Source organism: Hyalella azteca, unplaced genomic scaffold, assembly GCF_000764305.2.
Source record: "Hyalella azteca isolate HAZT.00-mixed unplaced genomic scaffold, Hazt_2.0.2 contig8077, whole genome shotgun sequence".
Lineage (NCBI taxonomy): Eukaryota > Metazoa > Arthropoda > Malacostraca > Amphipoda > Hyalellidae > Hyalella > Hyalella azteca.
The window spans coordinates 348,144-373,185 of NW_025938181.1; the positions used below are offsets into that span (position 1 = coordinate 348,144).

Below are 25,042 nucleotides of genomic sequence, written 5' to 3' on the forward strand. Positions count from 1 at the left end.
TTATTTTTATGCTTCACCTTCCCTACATGGATGTCTACTTTAATCTACCAATCTCAAAAATAATCCACATATATATACAAATAAAAGACTGATTTTTTATATGTACATGTGGATAATTTTTGAGGATAATAATAATATCCATTTAGGGAAGGTAAAACATAAAAATAACTGTAACTTTTATTTACTGTATCTAGCCCGTACTAGTTCGGTTAGGTTAATTGCAATAAAGTTGCATTGATATGTTTCGAAAACGTTTTATTGCCATTAAATGTTTATGAGTAAATCCCAATAGCAGAACAATAAATATTTAAAGATTTCCATTAATTTTGGCCATTGTAGCGACTAATGTAGCGGCGTTACATTTTACTGTAGCGGTAGCGGTAGCGGTAGCGTTCGCTACAATCTAGTGGGTGTAGCGGTAGCGGTAGCGCCCGCTCCATTTAGGGCATGTAGCGGTAGCGGTAGTGCCGCTACTTTTCAAAGTAGCGCTGCCCAGCTCTGATTAAATGAAAGAGATGAAAAACATCTATGGTCGTTTACACTCCAGATGACAAAAACCATGAATCACAACATTGGACATAAAAAAAATAGTGAAAACTCACCATTTAACTATGAACTGAAGCTCACATTTGCGTTGTAGTGATGCACTGAAGTCCAGAACAACATTTAGCAATCATTTAATAGCCATCTAAGAACATTATGAAATTTATATGAAATTTTTACTCTTTATTTATTGTTAAAATTCTATAATGATTGAATGCGGATAAATGGGATTAGTATTGAATGGGATTAAATTTGTCCAATCTAACACCGGTTATAGGATGTGATTCCTCGTCGTGTTTGAAAGTTCCAACAACGTCTAATTATGATTGATACTCAGACATATAATGCAATTATTGAACGTCGAGGCAATATCTCGATATCGGAGGTCCTAGAGATTGGGAGTCCCCGCGTAGCCCCTGTATATTCTAAGGACCAGGCATCACAACAAATAATAATGATAAAACACATAAAAAGAAATAGAACATTCTAAAACCCGTAATAGATGTTCAGAGCTGGTATTATTTATATTGTTTAGGTGTCAAGATTGGTGAACTAGAAGTCATCGTCTCTGAGTTTTAGATTCGCTGATGATTCGTACCGCTCATGCTCCTTGTTCCTCAAAATATTACATGGTATAAAGCTTTTATTTCAGTCAGGTTTATGGAAATAAAGTTTAATTTTAGAATCATAAAACACTAAGATAATCTCTCATACAAGAACAGGAAATCAATCGCGGTGCAGCCCAACAAGCAACAATAATTTAGTTTGAAATGTAAATATTTTCTGTAACTTTGATTTTTTTCAACACATACTTTAGTATTAGGAGAAATGTCATCCAAGAATCCAGTAGCTGCAGTGTACAGTGGAGCAATGACAAGGTGGCTCCGAAAGTACTTTACGATAGTACATTATAATTGGTAAGATGAGCCTGCTCTGAAAGGGACAGTAATTAATAGAGTCTCTAAGAGTAGCATCTCACCATCTTCTTGTTTACGACTTAATCTTGTTTTTGAATCGCAAAGTAACATTAACGCTCAAAATAAAATTGTACAATTAGATAGTATATTGATACAGTACATCAATTTCTCCTTTAGTTAGTCTTTTTGACGAAGAAGCGATCAATCTAGCCTTAGTCTTCATCTAGCCTTTTAGATGTTGAAGAGAGCGATATAGTTATCTCCTTTATCTAGTCTTCTTAACGAAGAAGCGATCAATCAAGCCTTCTTCTTCTTCATCTAGCCTCCTAGATAATGAATAGAGCATTCTAGCCTTCATCGTTAACTAACCTCAATTTTAATGCAGAGAGTACTCTAGACATTTCTTCATCTAGCCTTCTTTTCGTCGTGCTATCAGAGATCATATATTGTATCGTATTATTTTGATACCGCAATCTTTAAGCTGATTCAGCAGCGCTGAATATCGAGTTAAACTTCTCTTACTATAATGACTAAATGATACTTGATTAAATTGGTTTAGACACAGGAGAAGTTAACGTTGTACTGGTTAAAACACTACTAATCATTATGTGCAAGCCCTCTACCGATGGCCGGGTGGCGACCTGTTGTTCTGAAATGCGTTCTCGTCAGATGAATTCATATAAACATTTGAAATTAAATTATTAGTCTTTTTCAATTTCAGTACACCGAGCAACATCACGGACAAAATCAATTTAAATAGCTTCAAATTTGTACTGCACGATTACAATGATATTCATCTATTAAATACTTCAAACAAAATTGTAAGTGCTATACCTAGTTTTAAAGGAAAATATGTTAACCTGTCAATTAATTGGGCCGAATTCGAATTGATTCGTCGAATTCGAATTAGATGACGTCCGCTGAGCCTGAAAGTTTGATGGAGCGAAATTTTGAAAATAACTTCTCGTAAGACGAAATAATACTTATCGCAATATTAATATCCCTACTGAATGTAATGAGAGTGAGCTTATTAAATACACGCCTGTTATGTTGAAAAATACACGATTATTATTATTATTATTGCTTCACTTTCGTTCCTTTCTCCTTAGAGCCCACTCGATTCAGCGTAAATGTTAACGACTTCATTTAGTGCACAATTTTAGTTCGAAAAAAATTCGAAACCCACTTACGAGTACGACTAAAAATTTTCAACGTAAATTGCTGACACTCTTCCTTCATATCTAAATTTTACAGATCCTGTTTTTTAACCCACCTTGGGTACATCTTATTAGTTTGTTATCATGTATACCAACCTATCCTGTCTAATCAGCGCCGTATGAACTGCCGGACTTTCAATTCGTGAGAAAAGGTTGAATAACACAGGAAAAATTTTGCGTGTCTTACACGAGCGACTGGTGCGTGCTCACTGATTGCTCTAGCAATATTCGCTAATTTCGGCTTGTCGTGTCGCATGCTGCAGTTTGCAACGCAAGCAACAGCGTGCGATTGGCCTTAACATGGCCAAGTTTGGATTTGAACATACTGCAAGAAATGAGTAAAACTTTGAGAATAGCGATGCAAATTTTGTCATTCTGTGAGTTAAATTAACCAAGTTTGGGCCAAAAACGTGCTTATCAGTTCTACGTCAGCTCTCTCTCTATATGCTCGTGTTTTGGATGAGAAAGTGCAACATTGTGTTCCATCGCCCACGAATTTTTCCCTGAGAGTAGGTAAATAATCAAACTCTTTTAATTATCGTTTTAATCGGGACAAATAATAATATTTGTCTAATCTAGCCTAATAAATTCCCGATATCATCACGGACCATTCTTGTATTAGTTTTCCTGCACCAAACATGCACTCGCTCATAAACATGCAGGTTTTATGATGAACATGCCATGGATAATAAATACACTGAAATGTACGCTCCTCAAGTTACACGCGTTCTCTTCGAAACTGTTGAGGCATGCAGATGCTAACTTTTGAGAGTTCCATGTAGCTCTTCTCACTCTGTAATTACGTCAGTACAAGGATTTCTTACACGGAACCATTAGTGGAAAGCAAGTGTGTTTGTTTTAATTTCGAGGTAAGAAATTTTCCCAGCTGCATTGTTTTTAAAAAAAATATTTGCAGGTGGCATAACCTCGGCACTCGCTGCCAAGGGCGGATCAATTTCACCGTCTGTAATTGCAGGGCGCTTCCTCGGCGTCCTGCATGACATACCAATGAGTACGTGGGCCAATATTTCCTGTACAGTAGACACATGCCACAGCACAGCTCGTATTGAGTGTGGCAAGGCTACCAATATAGCCCGCCATGTGTGTGGGGATGCCACATGGTCTTAAATATTTACACAGAACAAACAGATACTTGTATAGCGTCAGCAGTACACAAGCTTAAAATTGATATTGAAAAATCAGTACATTCATTTGTTTACTAAACTAATGTGGCTTATGAACTTTTCCTGCACACACCTGGCCTATAAATTTCCAATGAATACATTAGGCCTACTAACTTTTGCTAAGTTACCGAAGCCTATAAATTTCTAATAAACACGCGAGGCCACAAACGTTGTTTTAAACCCCGACTTGGGCACGACCTCTTCCTCTTCCGCCGCCGCTCAGGTCATCCATAAAAAAATGCAAACAAAACAGCCTCTGCTCGAGGCTCGGCCTTCAACGACGCGTCGCCGCTGTGGTCCTCGACGGCATACTGTATGCATTTTTGGCCACTGTTATATTTACTGAGAAAAGCAAAGCTGTCCTCAAATACTCGTATGCCGTGGAGCACTCCAGCAACAAGGTACCATTGCCTCCAACCTCCAAGTATCCCTGACTCCAGCTTCCAAGTACCGTTGCCTCCAACCACCACACCAAGTATCCTTGACTCCTGCCTCAAAGTTCCTTTGCTCCAACTTCCAAGTACCCTAATCTCCAGCCACAAAGTACCATTGTCTTCAATCTCCAAGTACCCCTGCTTCCAGCCTCCAAGTATCTTTGTCTCCAGCCTCCAAGTATCCTTACCTCCAGCCTCCAAGTATCCTTGTCTCCAGCCTCCAAGTATCCTTGTCTCCAGCCTTCAAGTATACTTGCCTCCAGCCTCCAAGCACTCTTGTCTTCAGCCTCCAAATACTCGTGCCTCCAGCCTCCATAAGTACCCTTGTCTCCAGCCTCCAAATACTCGTGTCTCCAGCCTCCAAGCACCCTTGTCTCCAGCCTACAATAACTCACCCAAGGATGGAAGTCAGCTCTGGGACGCAAGGTTGACCTTGTCTCATCAAGAGTCGCTTTCGATTTACTTGTCGAGCGGAGTTTCTCCGGCCAAATTCAGCCGCCTAATGCTAACTTATATCTGCCCCTGCTAATTAGTATGACTTTTGGAGGCATATGCTGCCAGGAATGCTGCCTTGTATGCTGGTGGGTATGCTTCCTGGTATGCTGGCGAGTGTGCTAAGCTGCTTAACTGACAGGGCACAAGCTGTTGCCATTGGAAACTCAAAATCGAGTGAAGATAGAGTAAGAAGTGAAGTGCCAAATATCTCTGTGCTTGGCTCAATCCTTTTCCTCATCCACATCGCCGACATTGACTCGGAACCTACCCAAGCATCCACCTCGTCATTTGCGGACGGCAACAGGATCAAAGATGAGCTGGCCTGCTGGAGGTTACAGGATGATTTGTTATCCTGTAGCTCAGCCACAAATTTTACGCAGTAAATTGAAGGAATAATGACGAAAAATATATAATGATGAGGGATTCAGCTGCATACCAATTGCAACTTAAGTTATACAGTGGTATTGATCTTCAGTCAATATTGATCAATTTTGAGTTACATTTTTTCAGAGATATTTTGGCATTTCCAGACTTAATAGGGTCTAGCATTGCTAGATTAAATTAATGGGATGAAATCGCTGGCATTTCTGCACCATGGATGTGCAAAAACTGGTCAGAACATTCGGGTAAATTGTACTACGTTTTAATATTGATCTCATAAACACGAAACCGAATGCGAAGATCAAATCGCAAAATGAGCGAGAGGAAATTTGTAAATTTTGCAAGCTGGTTTCGATTAACGTCAATGACGATACAGTGGCCTGTGATCGTTGCGGGGATATCGTCTGCAACAATTGTGCAAATCAAAGGCCGGATCCCTTGTGAATCAAGTCACGAAAAGTTCAAGAATCGGCAACAGGCCATGGGCCTATTTCTTCAGCGCCGACACTTCTATTCTATTCTATTCTAAAATATAATGGTAGGACTATTATGAATAACCGGTACAACTTAGCCATGTGACAACATTTCTTTCCGTTTCGTGTCACTGACATGTGTAACAAACTATCTGTTGACATCGTTACTTAAGGCCTCGAGTGTGAACGCGTTAAAGAATAGAAATAACAAAGTTATATTATATGTATATAGCGGTTTTATATGTTTAGAATAGACGTGGCTTCCACGCATAAGACCTTGTACGTGCATGAAGAAGGTTATTGCATTCAAATTTGTTTTAGAAAGCTAGAGTCAAGGGACCAGTTTTAAACCTGCAGGAAACATGTCAATACCGTTACAAAAATCAGCGGTAGCCGACACTTGGCCTAGTCTTCAACGCTGACACTTCTTTACTAAAAAAGTCACCTACACTACATGGTGAACACTGACGTACGCTTGTGGGTGCTTGTACGATGTACGATCTTGTACTAGCTTACGGTGGAACAGAATGATGAAGGTGTTCGTAGGATCTACGATAATAACAAGTGATTGCGGTTTCTAACGACAAGGTAATCTCACAGCAACCTACAATTTAAATAGCATGGAGTCGCTAATTCTCTTCGTAATTCTCACGTTATTCTGTTTTTATCCACATCGTGAATCCGCCCTTATTACAATCTTACCATGTCACAAATTTCCTTGCATCCTAATCATATTGCCTTGGTAAATCAGGCGATATCGTAAGTTCTACGACACCGCACTTGTGATGGTCTTACGTGCTGAAGTTCAAATTAACTCTCAAAAATAACATTGATGTTAATTAAAATGGAAGCAAATTCTATCATCTCACTCTATTTTGTTCAATGTTAGTACAAAATAACGCACTGAAGCGACGTGGGTACAGCGCTGCACCGCTGTAGCAGACGCCTCTGGAGTTGTAGGAAAAACCAAGTCAGCAATTTTCTCGCTATGACTGTATTGCCGTATTGGTGTACATCACCCTTGCATCCTATCGCAAATCCTCGCACATCCTACCGCATCACCCGATCATGAATTCTATATCACGGTCACCTCCATAATAAATTCTACATCACACTGTCATGAATTCTACATCACGGTCACCTCATTGTGTGTTCTACATCACTCCATGGGGGGAACTGTTTCTTATCTTTGCTATGTAGTTTTGCGCAGATGACGAAGTCACGAAGTCTGATTTGATGAGTTTTGGTGTTGTTGTATTACATGAAAAATAATTTTGATGATTAAACATGATGGAGTTTTGGTGTTGTTTTATTACATAAAACATGATTTTAACACATGATTTTTGATTAGAGGCCCCGCTTGGGTTGTCGTTAGTAGCCTGTGGTTAGCTGCGGGTCACATATATAATATAGGGACCACGAGTGGGATTCAGGTTCTTCCACTGCCATGGTCACTAGAACACTGATGTGGACCGCCCCACCAGGTAACTATGTCTAGGAGCACTAGTCGGCCTCTAGTTTCCCACTAACATGGTCACTAGGTGCCGCCATGCACCGGAGCCACAAGTGGGTCTGGCTCACACGGTTCATTTTTTGGTACTCGTTACCGTTATGGCAGGAGAGCAACGCCTTGAACTGCTGCTGCTGCATGCAACCTGCAGCAGCTGCATGCAACCTGCAGCTGCTGCATGCAACCTGCAGCTGCTGCATGCGACCTGCAGCTGATGCATGCCTCCCTCATGTTGTTAAGTTTATAAATTTTTACTTGCTGTAAATCTGCTGCGAATGCTGTGCGCTGCTAGGGCTGCGAACGATAATGCAGCGTTTACTGCTGTACAGCAGCTGTGGCGTGAACAGCCGTGCAGCATCTGCAGCGTGCAATGCTGTATAACATCTGTAGCGTGCAGTGCCGTGCAACAGATGCAGTGGGTGCTGCAGTGCAGCAGATGCAGCGTGCAGTGCTGTACAGTGTATGGCAGCTAAGGCCGCTTTGGCGCCTCGGGCGTCCCTGGAATTGAGGTCTCTGACGCCTGCCTCCGGTGCCGCATTCTCAACCAATTTTATGGTGAACGTATTTTACAAGATGATCGTTAATCCTAATCAATACGTGATTAACTTCCAGCTTAATATACGATGACGTACCTGCTCGTGAATGAGCATGAGAAATGTCAACTGTGTTATGGAACGGACATCTCAACCTGATGCGGAACAGACTGCATGGGACCCTGCGTATACGCGACACTTGTGAACGCTAGCGTACTGTTTTCTGCACCTAAGATGTTTACGCGTGAAGTGTGTACATGTTTTGTGCGTAAACTTGAGCTCTGTTGACAGGAACCTGGATGTATGCAAGCTGCGTGAACAGGAGCCGCGTATATGAGACGCGTGTACTGTGCTTCTATTTGTTTTTCGTGTGTAGAAAGTCAAGAGGTTGTGGCACCAGACACCGTACGCGTCAAGTGTGTGACCTTGCGCACTCCTATCCCAGATAGGTGTTGGAATGTCAGCACCTGAATCCAAATATTGAGCCCTGACGGAGGAAACTGATTTTCCTCCAGTCATTGTAGTCGCTTGAGCGACTGTAATGCAATAGACATTAAGCAATAAAGGTTTCCTTGTGTATGTTGGGATACAATGAGCATCATGGGAATATGCGAATATTACTGGAGAAGCACGGAGAAATTATGTAATCATAAAATGCATAAAAAAATGCATAAGCTAACTCTTCTCGAGTAAACTTTTTTGTATTCTTTTCGTAGCCACCAGCAAGCCTACAAACGCTGTTTCCTTTATTTCACGTTAACGCCTCTAAATATATGTAAGTTTATTGGCTAAATCAAACTAGGAAGTTAGCAACGAGCTATTGTATTGACCAGGCTCATTTACCCCAACGTACCCAGAACTGTTCAATAGAATTCAGAGTGTGAAAACTCGGAGCGCGCAACGATGTTCCCACAACCAGACTCCGAAACCCGAACCCGAATGGCTGAATCTAAAAGCGGTCAGTGTGCGCTGAGCTCTAGCAAAGTGAGGTTGTGTCACTTTCTCCTCCTGGATCTACCTAAGTGAGAGTTTCGTTTCGATGGCCGCGGTTCATGGAAGTGGCTATGAGCCACGGCCAGCAAAAGATGTTTACATAACATTCTCTGATCACGCTGACTCAGTGAGACTAATGCTAATAAACATTTAAGAACTATTGAGGCTTGCAGTAGATATTAATAGCAAAATGTGTTAGTCCAGCTGCTGAACTCAACACGTGCGCTCGTCATCTGCCCTGGACGCTGCCGCTGCCTTCTAGCGTAAATGTTTTCCCTTCCACTGTCTTGTATACTTAGTTAGTGTGTCATTGAAGCGTAAGACAAAGTTATTCATTCCATTGCCTTATTTGCATACGTTCTATTTCCTGATCATTATTCAACTTTTTTGTTAATTCACTTGGGTTGAAGTTGAAGCCTGAAGGACAGCCCATGGTGTTTGTAGGACAGACTTTAAATGCTCCTGACAACCTGTTTTATTATGCATTAAGTTAGTCACAGACTTAGAAATATAACTTTTTTGTGAGAATTTTTGTAGCGACTTTCTTACGCGGAAGATGCGATGGCGATGCTAAGAGTTATTACAGTCAAAATAATTACCAGTCTTAATTCCATATATGATGTTCCTGTTGACTTTCTGATAATGAAAGGCTCCCATTTAGATTTGTGCAGTGCGCTTGCTCGTTGGTTAAACTCCATACTTGCTTCAGAAGGCTAATGTTCTGTTGAAATTGCGCAGGGCGATCAGACGCCAGTCGCAGAGTGCCGGCTCACAGCCATATTAGTTACGGTTCCGCTACTCCTTTAACAAGTAGGTGCCATCACCAGGACCACTTACCAAGTTACCATCCACCTCAACCTACTATCCGCTTGCGGTCAGTTGCTGATGAGGCGTATGAGTGCTATCCTCAGATTAGTCAAATAGTTACTCAGCTGTCTTTTACTCACGCGAAAATGTGTCATAAAATGATTGTGCCAAAAATCTTAGAAATTGTGTCATATTTCTTTGAATTTTGCAAGCTGCTCTAATGTGCTTTGCTGCATAACACACCCGAACATTGCACTTCAAGAGTGGCTCGGCCTATGTGAACTCAAACGAGCAAAGATCATTTTAAATTCTTGCGGTAGTAGTAGAAGTCGGGGCAGTAGTTACGGCAACGGTTGAAGTAGTGATTGTAATAGTTGTAATAACAGTAAAGTTAATTACTGACAGTGGTTGTGGCTGTTGTAGCAGTAGTTTTGGTAATTGTAGCGTAGCTTTGGCAGTAGTAGTGGCAGTAGTGATAGGAGTAGTTGTGGCATAAGAGTTAGTCGTAGCAGCAGTTCCTGCAGTAGTTGTTTCACTGCGGCAATAAACATCAGCGCTGATGTTGTGACCAGTTCCCTGCGGAACGCTCAGCCCTGGCCTTGAGCTGACTCCTAATTGTACAAAGTACAGTCGCCACCACAAGCCGTCCCTCTTGTTGCATCCTCCTCCGCGCCGTTGGTGTGTCAGGACGCTGTGTCAGTCGCACTCACACCCTCAGTTCTATGCAAAATGGATATACTCTAGCTTCATGTCTAGCTACAGTTAGATGAATACATAATATGAATTTACACTAGCTTCATGTCAGTTGTATGTAAGATGAATTTACTCTCGCTTCATGTCAGTTGTACGTAAGACGAACTTATTCTAGCTTCATGAATTTACTCTAGCTTCATGTCAGTTGTACGTAAGACGAATTTACACTAGCTTCATGTCAGCTGTACTTAAGATAAATATGCTCCAATTTCATGTCAGTTATACTTAAGATAAATATACTCTAGCTTCATATCAGTTGTACGCAAGACGAATTTACTCTAGCAGTCTAGCTTCATGTCAGCTGTACTTAAGATAAATATACTTTAGCTTCATGTCAGTTGTACTTAGATAAATGTATTCTAGCTTCATGTCAGTTGTACTTAAAAATAATATTCTTTTGGAAACGCAAGTACCTGCCCACTTCATATCTTGATTAATAATTCAATCTTCTTACTTAGAAATTGGAGTTAAAAACATAATAATACTTTGAATTGCTGGACACTTGTTCCAATTCTATATTAATGATAATTATTCTCCTCACGTTATCATTTGAATATCTTTCCAGGTAAATGAATAAACCTAAGATGCGTATCACAGGAAATACCTTTCACGCAACCTCGCACAAATACCGGTGAATTGTACTTTATACTCAAGTAAATAGCCGGTAACCTGTTCCTTTATACCTCCACGAATACCGGTAACCTGTCCCTTTTCACGTCGAGCAAACAACTCGATCTTTGTCCGTTTACGTGGAACCTGTTTGAGCACAACTGATCTTGATCACACGGTATTGAACATGTCTCTGCATTTAAAGGCTGCTTGTGTTATTGAAGGAAACGCCTGAATTAATGACGGTTGCTTACTGGTACCAAAATACCACCCAAAGACCTACGAAGAGCACACCACTATGTTGCAGATCACTGCGTTGGTGAGTATTTGTCTGTGGTTTTATTATTTCGATTGATATGCAAAAAGTGTAAGGAATATAGATTAGCATGAAAAATTATGCTATTGTTTTTAAAACTATTATGTAGGTTATATTAGTATTACTTATACGAATCGTGTTGTATTCCTAATGAATGAGGTAACGGAACTACGATCGCGCTGCTTCATGCAGTGCAACGCGAGTTTGTCACGGTAAGTTGTGTGTTGTCGTTATTGCAATATTTATGAACTGCGCTGGTGATATTACCTACCCTGTTGATTACACGCGTATCCCATGTGTGTCTCAGGCCTTCAAAACGCACGCATTTTTCACCGTCACACACCTGCCAGACTGCTGCCTTTATACCTGCTACACACTCGTACCTTCAACCACCGCACATCTGCCATACACACACACACGTATCTCATACCGTTCTACACCTGCCACACACACACGTATCTCATACCGTTCTACACCTGCCACACACACACGTACCTCATACCGTTCTACACCTGCCACACACACACACGTATCTCATACCGTTCTACACCTGCCACGTACCTCGCGTAGGAGATGGCGTAGTACGCGTGTAGGAACAGCCTTGGACAGCTGGCCTTCCTGCCAGTCTTGCGTGCCCGGGGCGCAGTCATCCTGCCCTGTACTTGCGGTCCTGCTGCCTGTTTTTGTGAAGGGAGGCGAGATATGAACTACTGGGTGCTGAATACCATACCGCGTCAATGCCTGGTAGTTAGTAACCATGCCAACGTCAGAGTAGTTGCTAGCAACCACGCCGACGGCGGTTAGTTGCTAGTGACCGTACTAGTGCTTACTAGTTGCTGGTGACAGTTCACTCTGATAACCCGGGATAGGAGCATTGATGTAGGGGCGCCCGTTTGCTCGACGAGTTACCGTGGGAAGTGTAAGAGTCTCAGCAGACTAATAAGGAGTGAGAGAAGTGGTGGTTTGTGAGCGAGATAAGTGGTGGGCCGTGAATGAGGGAAGTATAGTGGGCTGTGAGGGAGGTAAGTGAGTGAGTGATGTAGAGAGTGTGAAGAAGATTCACGAGTTCTTAGAGTTAGTGGGTTGGTGAGTGCGTTGAAAGTGAGTGAGTTTGTGAATTTTTATAGAATGAGTGAGTTGACGAGGGCGTGTAGAGTGACTGAGTTGGTGAGTGCGTATAGCGTGAGAGTTTGCGTGTAGAGTGAGGTTGGTGAGTGCGTGTAGAGTGACTGTTGTGAGTGCCTATAGAGTGAGTGGGTTGGTTAGTGCGTACAGAGTGACTGAGTTGGTGAGTGCGTATAGAGTGAGTGGGTTGGTGAGTGCGTATAGAGTGAGAGGGTTGGTGAGTGCGTATAGAATGATTGAGTCGGTGAGTTCGTATAGAGTGACTGAGTTGGTGAGTGCGTATAGAGCGAATGGGTTGGTGAATGGATAAAAAATGAGCAGCACTCATTTCTGTCCATTCTTCGTGAGTGTTTGGATGACTGAGTAGGTATGCCGTATGAGACTAAATAGCATGAATGTCTAATTATAGAGAAGGATGAATTCATGAATATTACATTACACCCAAGACATGAGGCTGATAAGCAAATGGGCACAATTAGGTTCCACCCTGGAGCTGACCAATCGCAGACGCTGAACCGTTGCGGCATTTTCAGTTAATGTGGTGGGCGACTTGTCCTGTTTTGTTGTGATGCGAACGAAGATAAGAGACAGCAAAACACACGAAAAAGTTAAGCCCAAACTACAAAACGTGGATCTAAAAACACTTCGAAAGTTTTTTCTATACAGGCTATTTATTTTCTTGGCCATTTATTTGCGATAAAAAATAATACGATGGGACGGATACTGAATTAAGCAGCAGGCAAAAAGCACAGTACAAAATAATCTTATTTCGTCACGGCTTTTTTGACCATAAATTGTCGGCGTTGTCGGAGAATGAAAGGCATTTCTTGCCGTAATACGAGGGTTCAGCCGGACCAATAATCCGCTTTTCTTTCAATGTCCCTTCTGGAAATAATAGTCATTTTATGTCTCATAGCTGGATATCCATCGGCCATACATAAACCGCACGAAATTTACATCAGGCAGGGAGCGCGAAAGCTGATCCCGGGCCTAAATGCCAAGCCTTCACTAGTATCAATGTTACTAACATCATTACTATAATCACTATGACATATTTATATTACATTTATTAATTTGCACCTGTAGAATGGTTTTAATTTTCACTAATAATATACGCCATGAATCTTGCCAGTCTCGTCGTCTTCTGCTGTGGTGGCTTCACCTGCTTTGGCCCACTGTCACGTCGAGTAATGAGTTTTTATTTTGGTCCAACGACAGTTTTTGTTATGGCCAGAGCTTCACGACCGATTTGGTATCTAAAAACACTGTGTTCCATAACGAGTCAAAATACTACGTTAATGCTTCACAATTATCTTGAACTGGCTAAAACTAACTTGTTCGGCAAGTCAAGTAAATCAGCTTTTACTTCTACTGTTTTTTAGTTTCTGGTACCACTTAAGTGGTTAGGTAGTGCCAGTGATGTTACCACTGCAGAGATTATCACCATCATTAACAGTACGTACATGCCCATATTTCATGTAGGGCGATGCAAACGCATTTGGTGAATGCAAACCACAACATGCACGATTTTATGCACACTCGCATCTAGCTTCTATGGTCCAGCTGTGGATGTTTGTTTGGCCGCAGATACCGCGTCGATTACCTGATGATCGAATTAGGACACGGGTATGTTGCTCATTGCATGTTGCTTGGCGTCAGTGGCAGGCTGGCAGCATATAGTGAGTGCTGATCCCGAGCAGCTAGTGGACTCAACTGTAGCATCTATAATGTGCCTCGTGTTGTGGCCTAATGTGCCTCGTGTGGTGGCCTAATGTGCCCCGTGTGGTGGCCTAATGTGCCTCCTGTGGTGGCCTAATGTGCCTAGTGTCGTGGCCTAATGTACCTCGTGTGGTGGCCTAATGTGCTCCGTGTGGTGGCCTAATGTGCCTCCTGTGGTGGCCTAATGTGCCTAGTGTGGTGGCCTAATATGCCCCGTGTGGTGGCCTAATGTGCCCCGTGTGGTAGCCTAATGTGCCTCCTGTGGTGGCCGAATGTGCCTCGTGTGGTGGCGTATTGTGCCCCGTGTGGTGGCCTAATGTGCCTCGTGTGGTGGCCTAATGTGCCTCGTGTGGTGGCCTAATGTGCCCCGTGTGATGGCCTAATGTGCCTCGTGTGGTGGCCTAATGTGCCTAGTGTGGTGGCCTAATGTGCCTCGTGTGGTGGCCTAATGTGCCTAGTGTGGTGGCCTAATGTGTCTCGTGTGGTGGCCTAATGTGCCCCGTGTGGTGGCCTAATGTGCCTCGTGTGGTGGCCTAATGTGCCCCGTGTGGTGGCCTAATGTGCCGCGTGTAGTGGCCTAATGTGTCTCGTGTGGTGGCCTAATGTGCCCCGTGTGGTGGCCTAATGTGCCTAGTGTGGTGGCCAAATGTGCCGCGTGTGGTGGCCTAATGTGCCGCGTGTAGTGGCCTAATGTGCCTCTTGTTGTGGCCTAATGTGCCCCGTGTAGTGGCCTAATATGCGCCGTGTGGTGGCCTGATGGGCCTCGTGTGGTGGCCTAATGTGCCCCGTATTCTGAGCGACCGCTTAATTCAGACTAGGTTGGGGTCCGCACTGCCCGAGCTTTGGATGCACGTACCCGCTGGTTGCGAAGCTGGGCCACCTCCGTCCCTCGAAGATCGAACGGTTCCGTCCGCAGTGAAAGTGATCGAGCGAGCTGCAGCGCGACGCCCAACACCCATTCCTGGACGCCGCCGCCTAACTTCTAGTTCTGGAGGCCTGCGCCCCCAAACCCATTCATGGACGCCTGTACCTCGATCCCTGGCCTGATCGCCTGTGTCCTACCTCAAATACTAGAGGGCTTCGCTCCAAACGTAGTTCTGAAAGTCTGTCCTCCAATTCCAATCCTGGACACTTAAGCCCAAATCACATCTTGAATGTCTCTGCTCAACTTTAAATCCTAGAGGCCAGTGCACCAAACTCAGTCCTGGACACTTGTGTCCAACTCCCAATCTTGTAGGCCTGAGACCCCGACACAGTCTTGGATATCTGGACTCGTTTGGTTACTCAGCGCGACGGCGTCAAGGCTAGCCGTGAAAAGTTTCACCGCTCGCCAATACGTGTCAAATTTTGTGTTTCTTAGCTCAAAGCAATCCGATTCCGTAAGCCCAGACCCAAGCAGCGTCGGCCACGCACCGAATGGAACTCCATGGTTCTTGAGATCGTCGGGTCCACGCACTGAATGGAATACCATGTTTTCTAATATCGTCGTGTCCACGCACGGAATGGCTCACGGCTCTGTCGTTTCCTAATGCCTCATTTCATCGGAACGCTACTCCGCGGCTCACGTCCGTCGCACCGGCCGTTTTTTCTAAAGTTTAATGCGTTCGTGACCAAGACTTTACATGAACGGGGCTGGCATTTGATGAGCTAGCTTGTTACATGTCTAGGGCCCCGATGTCTAAAGCGTATTAAATATTCTATGCATTATACCTGCCGCATGATTCGGTGTTTCTCTTCTTTCCCTATCGATGACTTGTCAATCCCATAGACACTCCAGGAGCAGTTATGCCGGTTTGTAGATGAAACATTTTTGCACTCTCATGTTAGCCTTGACTGACGATCTTCGACGTTCGTTCGTAGGTCAACTTGTCTATTTGTTTAGTTTATAATTTCATCCTGATAAGGCTTTATCGTAGTATTTGGAATTTCAATTTTATATTTTATCATAGTTGCAGAAATTTTTTGCATGAGACATTGGTTAAAATATACCTTGAAATATGCAACTGGTTTCAAATGTTATAGGTAGTGATATGGTGCTTATATGTGACCTAAAAACCGGTTTTCGTTGCGAAATCTGACTTCCCACAAGTTTAATGCCATTTGAGGCATTTTCGGTGAATATTAGTGCCAATTATACGTCTTTATAGCATGAGGCCCAATGGCAAGATCGTGTCATATGCAGTTAATTACATTAATTAATATACCACTTTATTACGCTCCAAGTTGGGTTGGAATGCAAGAGCGGTGCTGAAGGTGTACCTGTTGGAGACCGAAGTGTTCAGCTGGCACAAAATTTCCTTGCTTTTCACTTTGTTAGCTTTATTCTATTATAAACAGGCCATGAAGATTCATATGTTACAAGGAAAAATATTGATTTTGCAATGAATTTCTTTAATCGTGTTTATTTTACGCTGCATTGTTTGTTAAAGTTCATTTTGATTATCGAAACAAACTAACCACATTCCTGCAAGCACTGACTTCCAATCACCAATTACATGCGACATGTTGGGCGCTGACTTGGCTACCAAAAATATTGTTGAATTATCACGTTCACGAAATTAACAATATTAATATTCAATATATGATGAGTATGTGTGTCAAGTCAGGAATAGACTCCTATTAAAATCATATGAGTACAGAGTAAGTGGTGTTCCCACGTAGACCACAGGATGCTACGCCGTCCACATCCTTCGAGATCCTTCACTGCCCTCCCTAATTGTCCTGCCGCTTCCTCCTCATCCCCGGGGACGTGTGAAGGAGGCATGTGTACTGTCTTTGCATTTCACAATTTACGTGGGGAACGGTTCTGCCGACTATCGTATTTAAACTCAGAGAAATTAACGACACTTTAACCAAATAGAAATGCATTTTTTTTGCCATTTTGAGGGTCTTTCTAACCTAGTTTAGCGCGGTGAGAAGGCGTATCAGTGCTACGTTTGTTCTATGCTCGTTCTTTGGGAAAGAAAGTGTGTTACTATTTGTAAAATATGTCCCATAAAGTTTTTTGAGTGCATCGGGATTACGAACGTGATTGAGGTATAATTCTTTCACCATTTCATTCGATTCCTTCACTCCAAGCCTCCAAGGAGCATAGTAAAACCTCTCAGGACATGGACATTTACTAAACTTTTCCTGCCGATTCAGTAAGTTTCTTGTAAACAAACGAAGTTGGAGTCGCGAAGCTCGGGCTCCCTACGAATGCATTGTTTACGAGCACCTCATGCGCTTGTGCATGTCCCACGTACACGCCTGTAATGTCGGGCATGTACGACTGACTACGGAGCTGTAATGTCGGGCATGTACGACTTGGCATGTACGACTGACTACCGAGCTGTAATGTTGGGCATGTACGACTGACTACCGAGCTGCTGCAGGACGCACTCTCAGGCGCTTCTTCGTTAAGTACTTTCCCTTCGGGTGGACAATCCGAAACTTTTTCCCTAATACTGTTAGCCATAATGTATTTTTCCTTTGTTTTATTTTACAATCAATATCTAACTCTACTTTATATTATTATTATTATTTTGTTTTCTCATCATGTGGTTTTCCAGCATATGCTACTCGCGCATTGTGGGTTCAAGTATATTATGCTTCTCATACATTTACGATTTTCGGCACGTGCTTCGCTTTTATTTTGCTTTCTCCCTATGAACTTTTCCGATGCGTTGTTGTCTTAAAAATTAATTATCAGATTTGAAGCTAAGGTCAATGGACTGCCCGGACTTTGCGAACAACGTATGAAATGCACCCGCCGTTCGTGTATTGTCAGTATTGAGCACAATGTTATTGTGTACTAGCTTGGTACGTGCCGAGGGACAGCTTTCTAGCTTAGGTCCACGCACGTGGCAAGCTTTAATAAACTCACGGGTAGTTGGTGGGTGGTAAAAAATAGCCGATGTTAACCGAGCTATATTGATAATCAGGGCAATGTTTAATGCTTATCAGTTCTGTGTTGAATTCAGAAAATTATTTGATCTCAGTATTATTCAGCTGTAGCGAAAAGAATTTTAAGAAGAGATACTTCAATATCGGTTCAACCAACTGATTCCAAATTGCAGAGAATGCAGCTTCTGGGTTGAATAAAAATCAGATTCTTAATTTCACAGACAAATTCTAGAACTTGAAGATGATAGCCTAAAGAATGCATGGCATATAAGCTGAGTTATGAGTATTTTAAAATTACTTGTGGTTTGATTGGGGCCACGCAGTGACTTGCACCGCGACCATGACTTCGGCTTAATTTGACTCCCATACGACACATGCCAGTCGTACGGTCAACAAAAGCAAGCGTAGGTTCTGTCAAGGCAGCTAGGCTTATGGTCTGCCAAGGCGGTCTTTGGGCCTGTCAAGGCAGTCGTGAGGTCTACAAAGGTAGTATTTGTGTCGACCAAAGAATAGTATTTGTGTCTGCCAAAGCAGTCTTATGTAATGCAAATCAGTCTATAGGGTCTACCGAAGCAGTCTTATGTTCTGCCAAGGCAGTCTTATGGTCTGCCAAGACAGACTTTGGGTCTGCAAGACAGTCTTTTGGGTTGCATAGGCAGTCGTAGGGTCTGCCAGCTAGAGCAGTCTTACGTTCTGCCAAGGCAGTCTTATGTTCTGCCAAGGCAGTCTTTGATCGGTTCTACCGAAGCGTTTTAAGTTGTGCCGAAGCAGTCGAGAGGACAAATTCATCCATCAGGTCTGAAGTGCCATCGAGACTTGGCTATCTCACTGGGCTGACGCTAACCAGACGCGCTCTGTAGAGGGAGTGTTGATAGCAATACGGTGCAGTGAGGCACTCAGTGCAGTGAGGCACTGAGGGCAGAGAGGCACTGAGTGCAGAGAGGCACTGAGCGCAGTGAGGCACTGAGTGCAGTGAGGCACTGAGTGCAGTGAGGCACTCAGTGCAGTGAAGCACTGAGTGCAGTGAAGCACTGAGTGCAGTGAGGCACTGAGTGCAGTGACGCACTGAGTGCAGTGATTGTCGCGCCGCCACATCAACGTTAACACAGCGTTTCTCCCCGACATCCACGTCTCCACAACATCGCCACATGGTTTGCAACACAATCCAACTCCTACATTTCTGACACATTTCTTTGTCGGTGACTGCAATTTTGCAATGACAACAACAGTCTGTAGTGCGTCAGTGATTGTCGCCCTGTCGCTTTTCGATGCACGACAAAGATGCCACTGGGTGCCAGTCTTGTGCTGGCGCTGTAGTGGCAGGTACGTGGCAATGCTATGAGCGATGGCACGTAGAAATGCTGTGTTAAGGCAACACGTAGTGACTAAACATATTATCGGCACTTGGTAGTGCTTTGGAATGACCTTTTACGATGTTACATAGCAATGACGCATGGCAATGTATTTGGGAACGGCCTCTTTTTAACGGCACGAAGCAATGCTACCGAATATTTTTGCACATCGCCGGCCGGACTTTCATATAGCATTGCTATGAACACATACTTTTTTACACTTCCGCCCAAAAAGTTGTTGCGTACTCGCATACGCAAGACTTATATGAAATTACTCTTCAAGTAGACCCTGGCATAACAGCCACTCAGTAGCCTGTATTGCTTTGCATTATTCCGGCGCATTTCAGTCTTTCCTTCAGCGATGAGAGCGCGCGTGGTGTCCACGACGTCGGCCTGCCGCTCCCCAGCCTTCCGGCGCCGTCAAGCAAGGAGATGGCTTTGTCGGCCATTGTTTCGCGTGCCGCCAGTCCTTTCAAATAAAATTCTACACCGGTTGCGTGCGCATGGCAGACGCTGATGCGGCGATAACCATGTTTGGGGAGGGAATCTTGATTCCTGTCATTATCTCTTAGATTTTGGTCCGGGTGAATCATTCCTCGTTATTCCCTTCATGAATCGGGTCACAAATCGCAATGCTGGATATAAAAATTTCTGAAATCAACGCGCGTGTGGCTCATACCTACCAATCGTTACTATGAACGACACGTAGGTATTATAAATAATTCAAAAGCAACTTATTGTGTCTTTTGAATAATTTCTTGACAGTTAATGTTAAGAACTTTGTAATAAATATATAGGCTCTGCTCTGTCTGCTGAACTTTGGCTTAATCGCTGCGAGCGATGAGGCTCAAACTAATAATATTGTAAAAATGTAGCGGATATAGATAATAGTATAAGCATACGAACAGAGATGAAAGCGAGGCAGGAACTGATAGCTCATTTACCGCATTCGTACATTTGTTTGGTAACAGAGTTTCAATACAGGCCGTACAATATTGGCATAAAGCAGACTTCAAGAACGTTTTAAAATCTCGTTTAAAAGGAGTGAGTTGAGGCACCTGTGTTAATTGAAGGTACAAAATTCTTGTGATATCAATAATGTTTTGCGTTTTTTTATTGTGCATTTGATTCAAAATTTTACTAATAAGTTAACTGTATTATTATTTTAGAAATTATTCAGTAACTTTGTTGCGGCAAGAAATACCCGCAAATTAATAGAGCAGGCAACCACGCCCTTGGAACTCTACTGTTCAGGCATCAGCGGCCGAGGGTTGGCCAGTGATGTGTTCTCTGAGGTTCTTTACTAACGTTTATATTTTGCTATAAATCCACAGTCACCTGATGGATGTTAGGCAACTCATCTGCTAAAATATAGAGCACCGGTGTTATACATAACACATGCGCGATGCCTGCAAAGCACCTGCATCTGTTTATACAGAACACAGGTGCGATGCCTGCAAAGCACCTGCATCCGTTGATACATAACACATGCGCGATGCCTGCAAAGCACGTGCATCCGTTGATACAGAGCACAGGCGCGATGCCTGCAAATTAAGTACCTGCATCTGTTGATGCATAACACATGCGCGATGCCTGCAACAGCCCTGCATCTGTTAATACAAAGCGTAGGCTTGATGCCCCCAATTACCTACCGAAGTAATTAAAGTTCATGCTCAGCTTGCGTGCCCAGTTGCTTGCTTGGCGTCTGCCCAAGGATGATTTTATTCGCATTGACCATGAACTGCATTACCGTGACGTCACTTTTACGGTACCCTGCACTCGTTGGTAGAGGTTGTATGTTAACTATGACGATGTACTCATCTGTTGTTATAAGTTGTTGTTTGACTGAGTACTTCACCAGTTGAGTTAGTTGTCGGTGTATGTTTGCTACCGAATGATCCAAAACTCTAACTCACTCATTGCACAGTTGACTCAGTGCTTTCAGTGTTCCATTGAATAAACTGCGTTTCCAGTGATCTTGCCGCGTCGTTCCATGTGACTCGTTGACGTTCACTAAACGGAGTTTATCTTCCCCGCTCGCTTAGCAGTTGGCAGCCATTGCTACAGAAGCCTCAGCGGTGCAGGGCCGCAGACAGCGAGCGTGTCTTTGCCGGGCGCTGCGGTGACTCTGCCGGGCGCTGCGGTGACTCTGCCGGGCGCTGCGGTGACTCTACCGGGCGCTGCGGTGATGGCGCTGCGGTGACTGCCGGGCGCTGCGGTGACTCTGCCGGGCGCTGCGGTGACTCTGCCGGGCGCTGCGGTGACTGCCGGGCGCTGCGGTGACTGCCGGGCGCTGCTGTTACTCTGCCGGGCGCTGCGGTGACTGCCGGGCGCTGCTGTTACTCTGCCGGGCGCTGCGGTGACTCTGCCGGGCGCTGCGGTGACTGCCGGGCGCTGCGGTGACTCTGCCGGGCGCTGCGGTGACTGCCGGGCGCTGCTGTTACTCTGCCGGGCGCTGCGGTGACTCTGCCGAGCGCTGCGGTGACTCTGCCGGGCGCTGCGGTGCCTCTGCAAGAGGCACCGTAACATCTTAACTTCGTATATTTATCAGCTCTTATTAAACAACTGATTATATTATCATCAAAATCAGAAATCACCGTCACCACTCGAGCCGCCCTCGCACTAATAATGGCCTAGAATGTCGCATGAGTGAAATTAATGGCGCAGACTGCCGCCCTCGACCGAAGTGTCGGTATTTTAAGCCCGTGCCGCCGCTTGCTTGAAGGCTAGTGTTGTGAACACGGCTTTCTTAAAGTGTCATTTGCGCTTTTGTTTTTATTGCCATTTGTGCTTGTGTTGTGTGCTGCTAAAACACACTATCGCCTTCTCGCGTTTTAATGCCACATTAGACGACGTGGCGAACCGGGAGCAAATGCCACCACATGTGGAGGCTGTTCTGCAGCACGTGTAGTGTCTTGTCTTTAATTTTTGTAGTTTTTTATTTATTTATTTAACTATTAGTGGTGCATATTTTAGCGATTTCGTAGGATTTTTCAAACTTCGCAATAACTTACGAGGTTTCTGTGCGAAGTTGCATAAGATACCATCGATGTTTTTGTGCATATATGTAGTTTTCATTGTGTATTCACCAATATAGGTTGTGCGTTCTAGGCTTTTTTGAGGTCCTGATAGATTTGAGGAAGTTGTCTGCATTTCAGGAAGTCATCAGAGTACTCGTACGACCCTCAGGTCTGGACACTGTGCCCCGACAGTGGCTGGGCCGATATTCAAACTCGCTGGATAGAATTTTAACACTAATAAAATTATTGTTTTTACTAATGGAAAGGATTTACGTTTTCAACTGTGTACAATGGGCTGCCCACTTGGAGGTGGCAAGCTAGAAAGTAAATAGAATCATGAAATCCGCTGAAATCTGAAACCTAGCTGCCTGCTTGTAACGCAAGCAATAATAAAATCATGCGGCAGTCGTGCAGTAGTTTACTAGCGTCACGCAGCAGTGGTGCAGCACTTCTTTTGCGGGGTGTGTTGCAGTGCACGCTTCCTGTCTGCAGCCTCTATCATCTACTGCCAGCTCTGCTTCAGAAATCAGTAGGTACATATTTGTGTAGAAATTGTATTGGCTTTATCAGCTACAATTATATTCTTTATTATTGTGTTATAATTGGAGGAAGTTTTGACCACGCTATGTCTGTAACGCAAATGCATTCTAGTTGATCTATTTGTTATTTTATAAAATTTGATTTCTAGCGTTCATAGGTTTGGCCTGATAGAGAACGAAGACCTTAAAAGAGATCAAATAAATTCATCTTATAGTGTCTTCAGTTAATGCGAATCTTCCTACACGCTAAAGCAACGCTGTTCAACATCAACACACATGCATTGCAAATAACTTTTATCTCTCAGCGTTTAGGTTCTTTTCAATTTTTTATGTGTAATTAAGTGAGCACTAATAGCATGAGGTGGCAGGAAGCATCCCCAGCAGGTGAGTGCTAGGGGCATGGGGGTCTTAGATTGTCTTCCTCATACCAGCGAAATGCCCACGTAACCTTGGGCACGAATGCTGGTATGTGCGCCGTGTGGCCTCTTACGATGCGCAAGCTGTTTCATGTTAGAGCTGGTGGAAGAAAATACCAAGTGTGGTCTGTTGCACGCACTGTTTCCTCTGTCGATTGTGGTACGTGCAAACAATTTTACGCGACATTTTCTCATGCGTGACTGAATTTTTTTCATTTTTAGAGTCGAAGTACGTGAACTTTTCTAATTATCACTCGGGTGATCCATTGGGTGCCAAGACCAATGATTCCAGTTATCCTCTTTCCTACAAACAATAAACACAAACACCATAAAATAAATTTATTGGTTGAACCATCTATATGGCGGAGGGAGAAGAGATGCGTTAGAAGAACACCGCTAAAAAGTACTTTTGTTAAGTGTATCATAAACAACATTTCTGGTTGATGTATGAACCCTTTATTATAGTCGTTACTTTGCTTACATTTTTGAAGGTCAATCGAAAAATCTCGCGTTTGCACAAGCTTCATTGTAATGGATCGCTTGTTATCTTGATGAGCGATTGAAGTGGTAAGGACGGACGATCTAAGGTTCTTGGTTCTAAGAGGTGCCTTGGTTTTTGCTTCAATTATTTAGCATGATCCGACATTTAATTGTGAAGCACCGCCTTGGCTTCTGATCTTTATAGACACACGCGAATTCCCGTAACCTCCTGGGGGCAATCGTTACGATTTATAGATACTTTAGGAGGATGTGTCTCGGTGTAAATCATTGGCTGCATTCAAGTCATCGAGTCTTTATAATAAGTGTTCGTGTGCCTATTAAGGAACTGAAGTGCACATATTTATAAGATTTAATCCGGAGTGATAACAGTCCAGTAGAGACGTGTTGCGGTCAATTACAATTATAGTTCAGTGAATTGATGCCAGTCTGTTATTAAATGTCCTTGTTGATATGAAGGCTCCTATAGTAATAATGAATGGCTCTCGTTTCAACAGGTTCTTGCAAAGGAAGGCCCTGTTGTTCATACAGGGTCTTGTAGTAAATCATGTTCTTCATGTAACCCTAATGACTCTACAGTTCCTAAATATGAGGCCATTAACTGGAATATCGCTTACTGCTCTACAAACATTGTTTGTGCGAGCCATTTCATCACTGCGTACCCTGCGGATTCCTCCAGATTGCAGATCCAGCGACAAAGAAATCTACGAGCGCAAGGGAACGGCACGGTTGTTGTAGCGCTACGCCCCCGTCGCTTATAAGGGAAGGAGCCTCCAGGCGCTATAGTGAAGGAGGCACTCCTATTCCATGAACGTAGAACGCAGGAGCAGCAGAGCAGAGACGGTAATGTAGATTTAGCTGCAAAAATAGTGGTGAATTATTTATTAAGCCTCTAAATCAATATTCAGTCTCTCAACCACTTGAAATTCATAGTAGGTGTCTATCCCGGTTGAAGCAGAATCGAATGAATGTTTGAAAATTAAAACCGCAAAATAGGAATAAAAACTGTTTCTCTCAGGTGCAGATCTGCGCTGGATTGAGGCATTATTTGCTAAGTCGTTTAAGGGCCAGAGGAAGTGCTCTTTCCTGGTGCCGTGCTGCTAAAACGTACTTAGGTATACATGTAGAGTGCTAAGTGTACGTAGCGGTCGACGTACACATAGCGATCGATTTGTCGTCTATGATTTGTGGGTTTGGCTTGACAAGCCGTCAGTGATTGGCTGACGGAGATGTGAGGTCCTAACCAATTTTGGTAGTAGATATGGCCTCAGCTCAGGCATAAATTAGGCTAGAGACGTAGAACAGAATACTAGCAGCTGGATT

General features: G+C 43.5%; 1 protein-coding gene across 5 annotated transcripts in view; it reads left to right on the plus strand.

Moving 5' to 3' along the window:
• LOC108675738 overlaps positions 1-25,042 on the plus strand; it is a 51,691-nt gene that overhangs the window by 4,654 nt on the left and 21,995 nt on the right. For 2 of the 5 annotated variants that reach the window (XM_018163764.2, XM_047881485.1), the window contains exon 1: positions 24,221-24,562. The exons of 1 other annotated variant lie outside the window; for it this stretch is intronic. In XM_018163764.2, the coding sequence (XP_018019253.1) occupies positions 24,527-24,562 (36 nt within the window). In that variant the 5' untranslated portion in view covers positions 24,221-24,526. Of the gene's footprint in view, positions 1-10,804; positions 11,169-24,218; positions 24,563-25,042 lie in introns of those variants that run through there. 2 more of the 5 variants (XM_018163765.2, XM_018163766.2) reach the window with 2 other exon arrangements.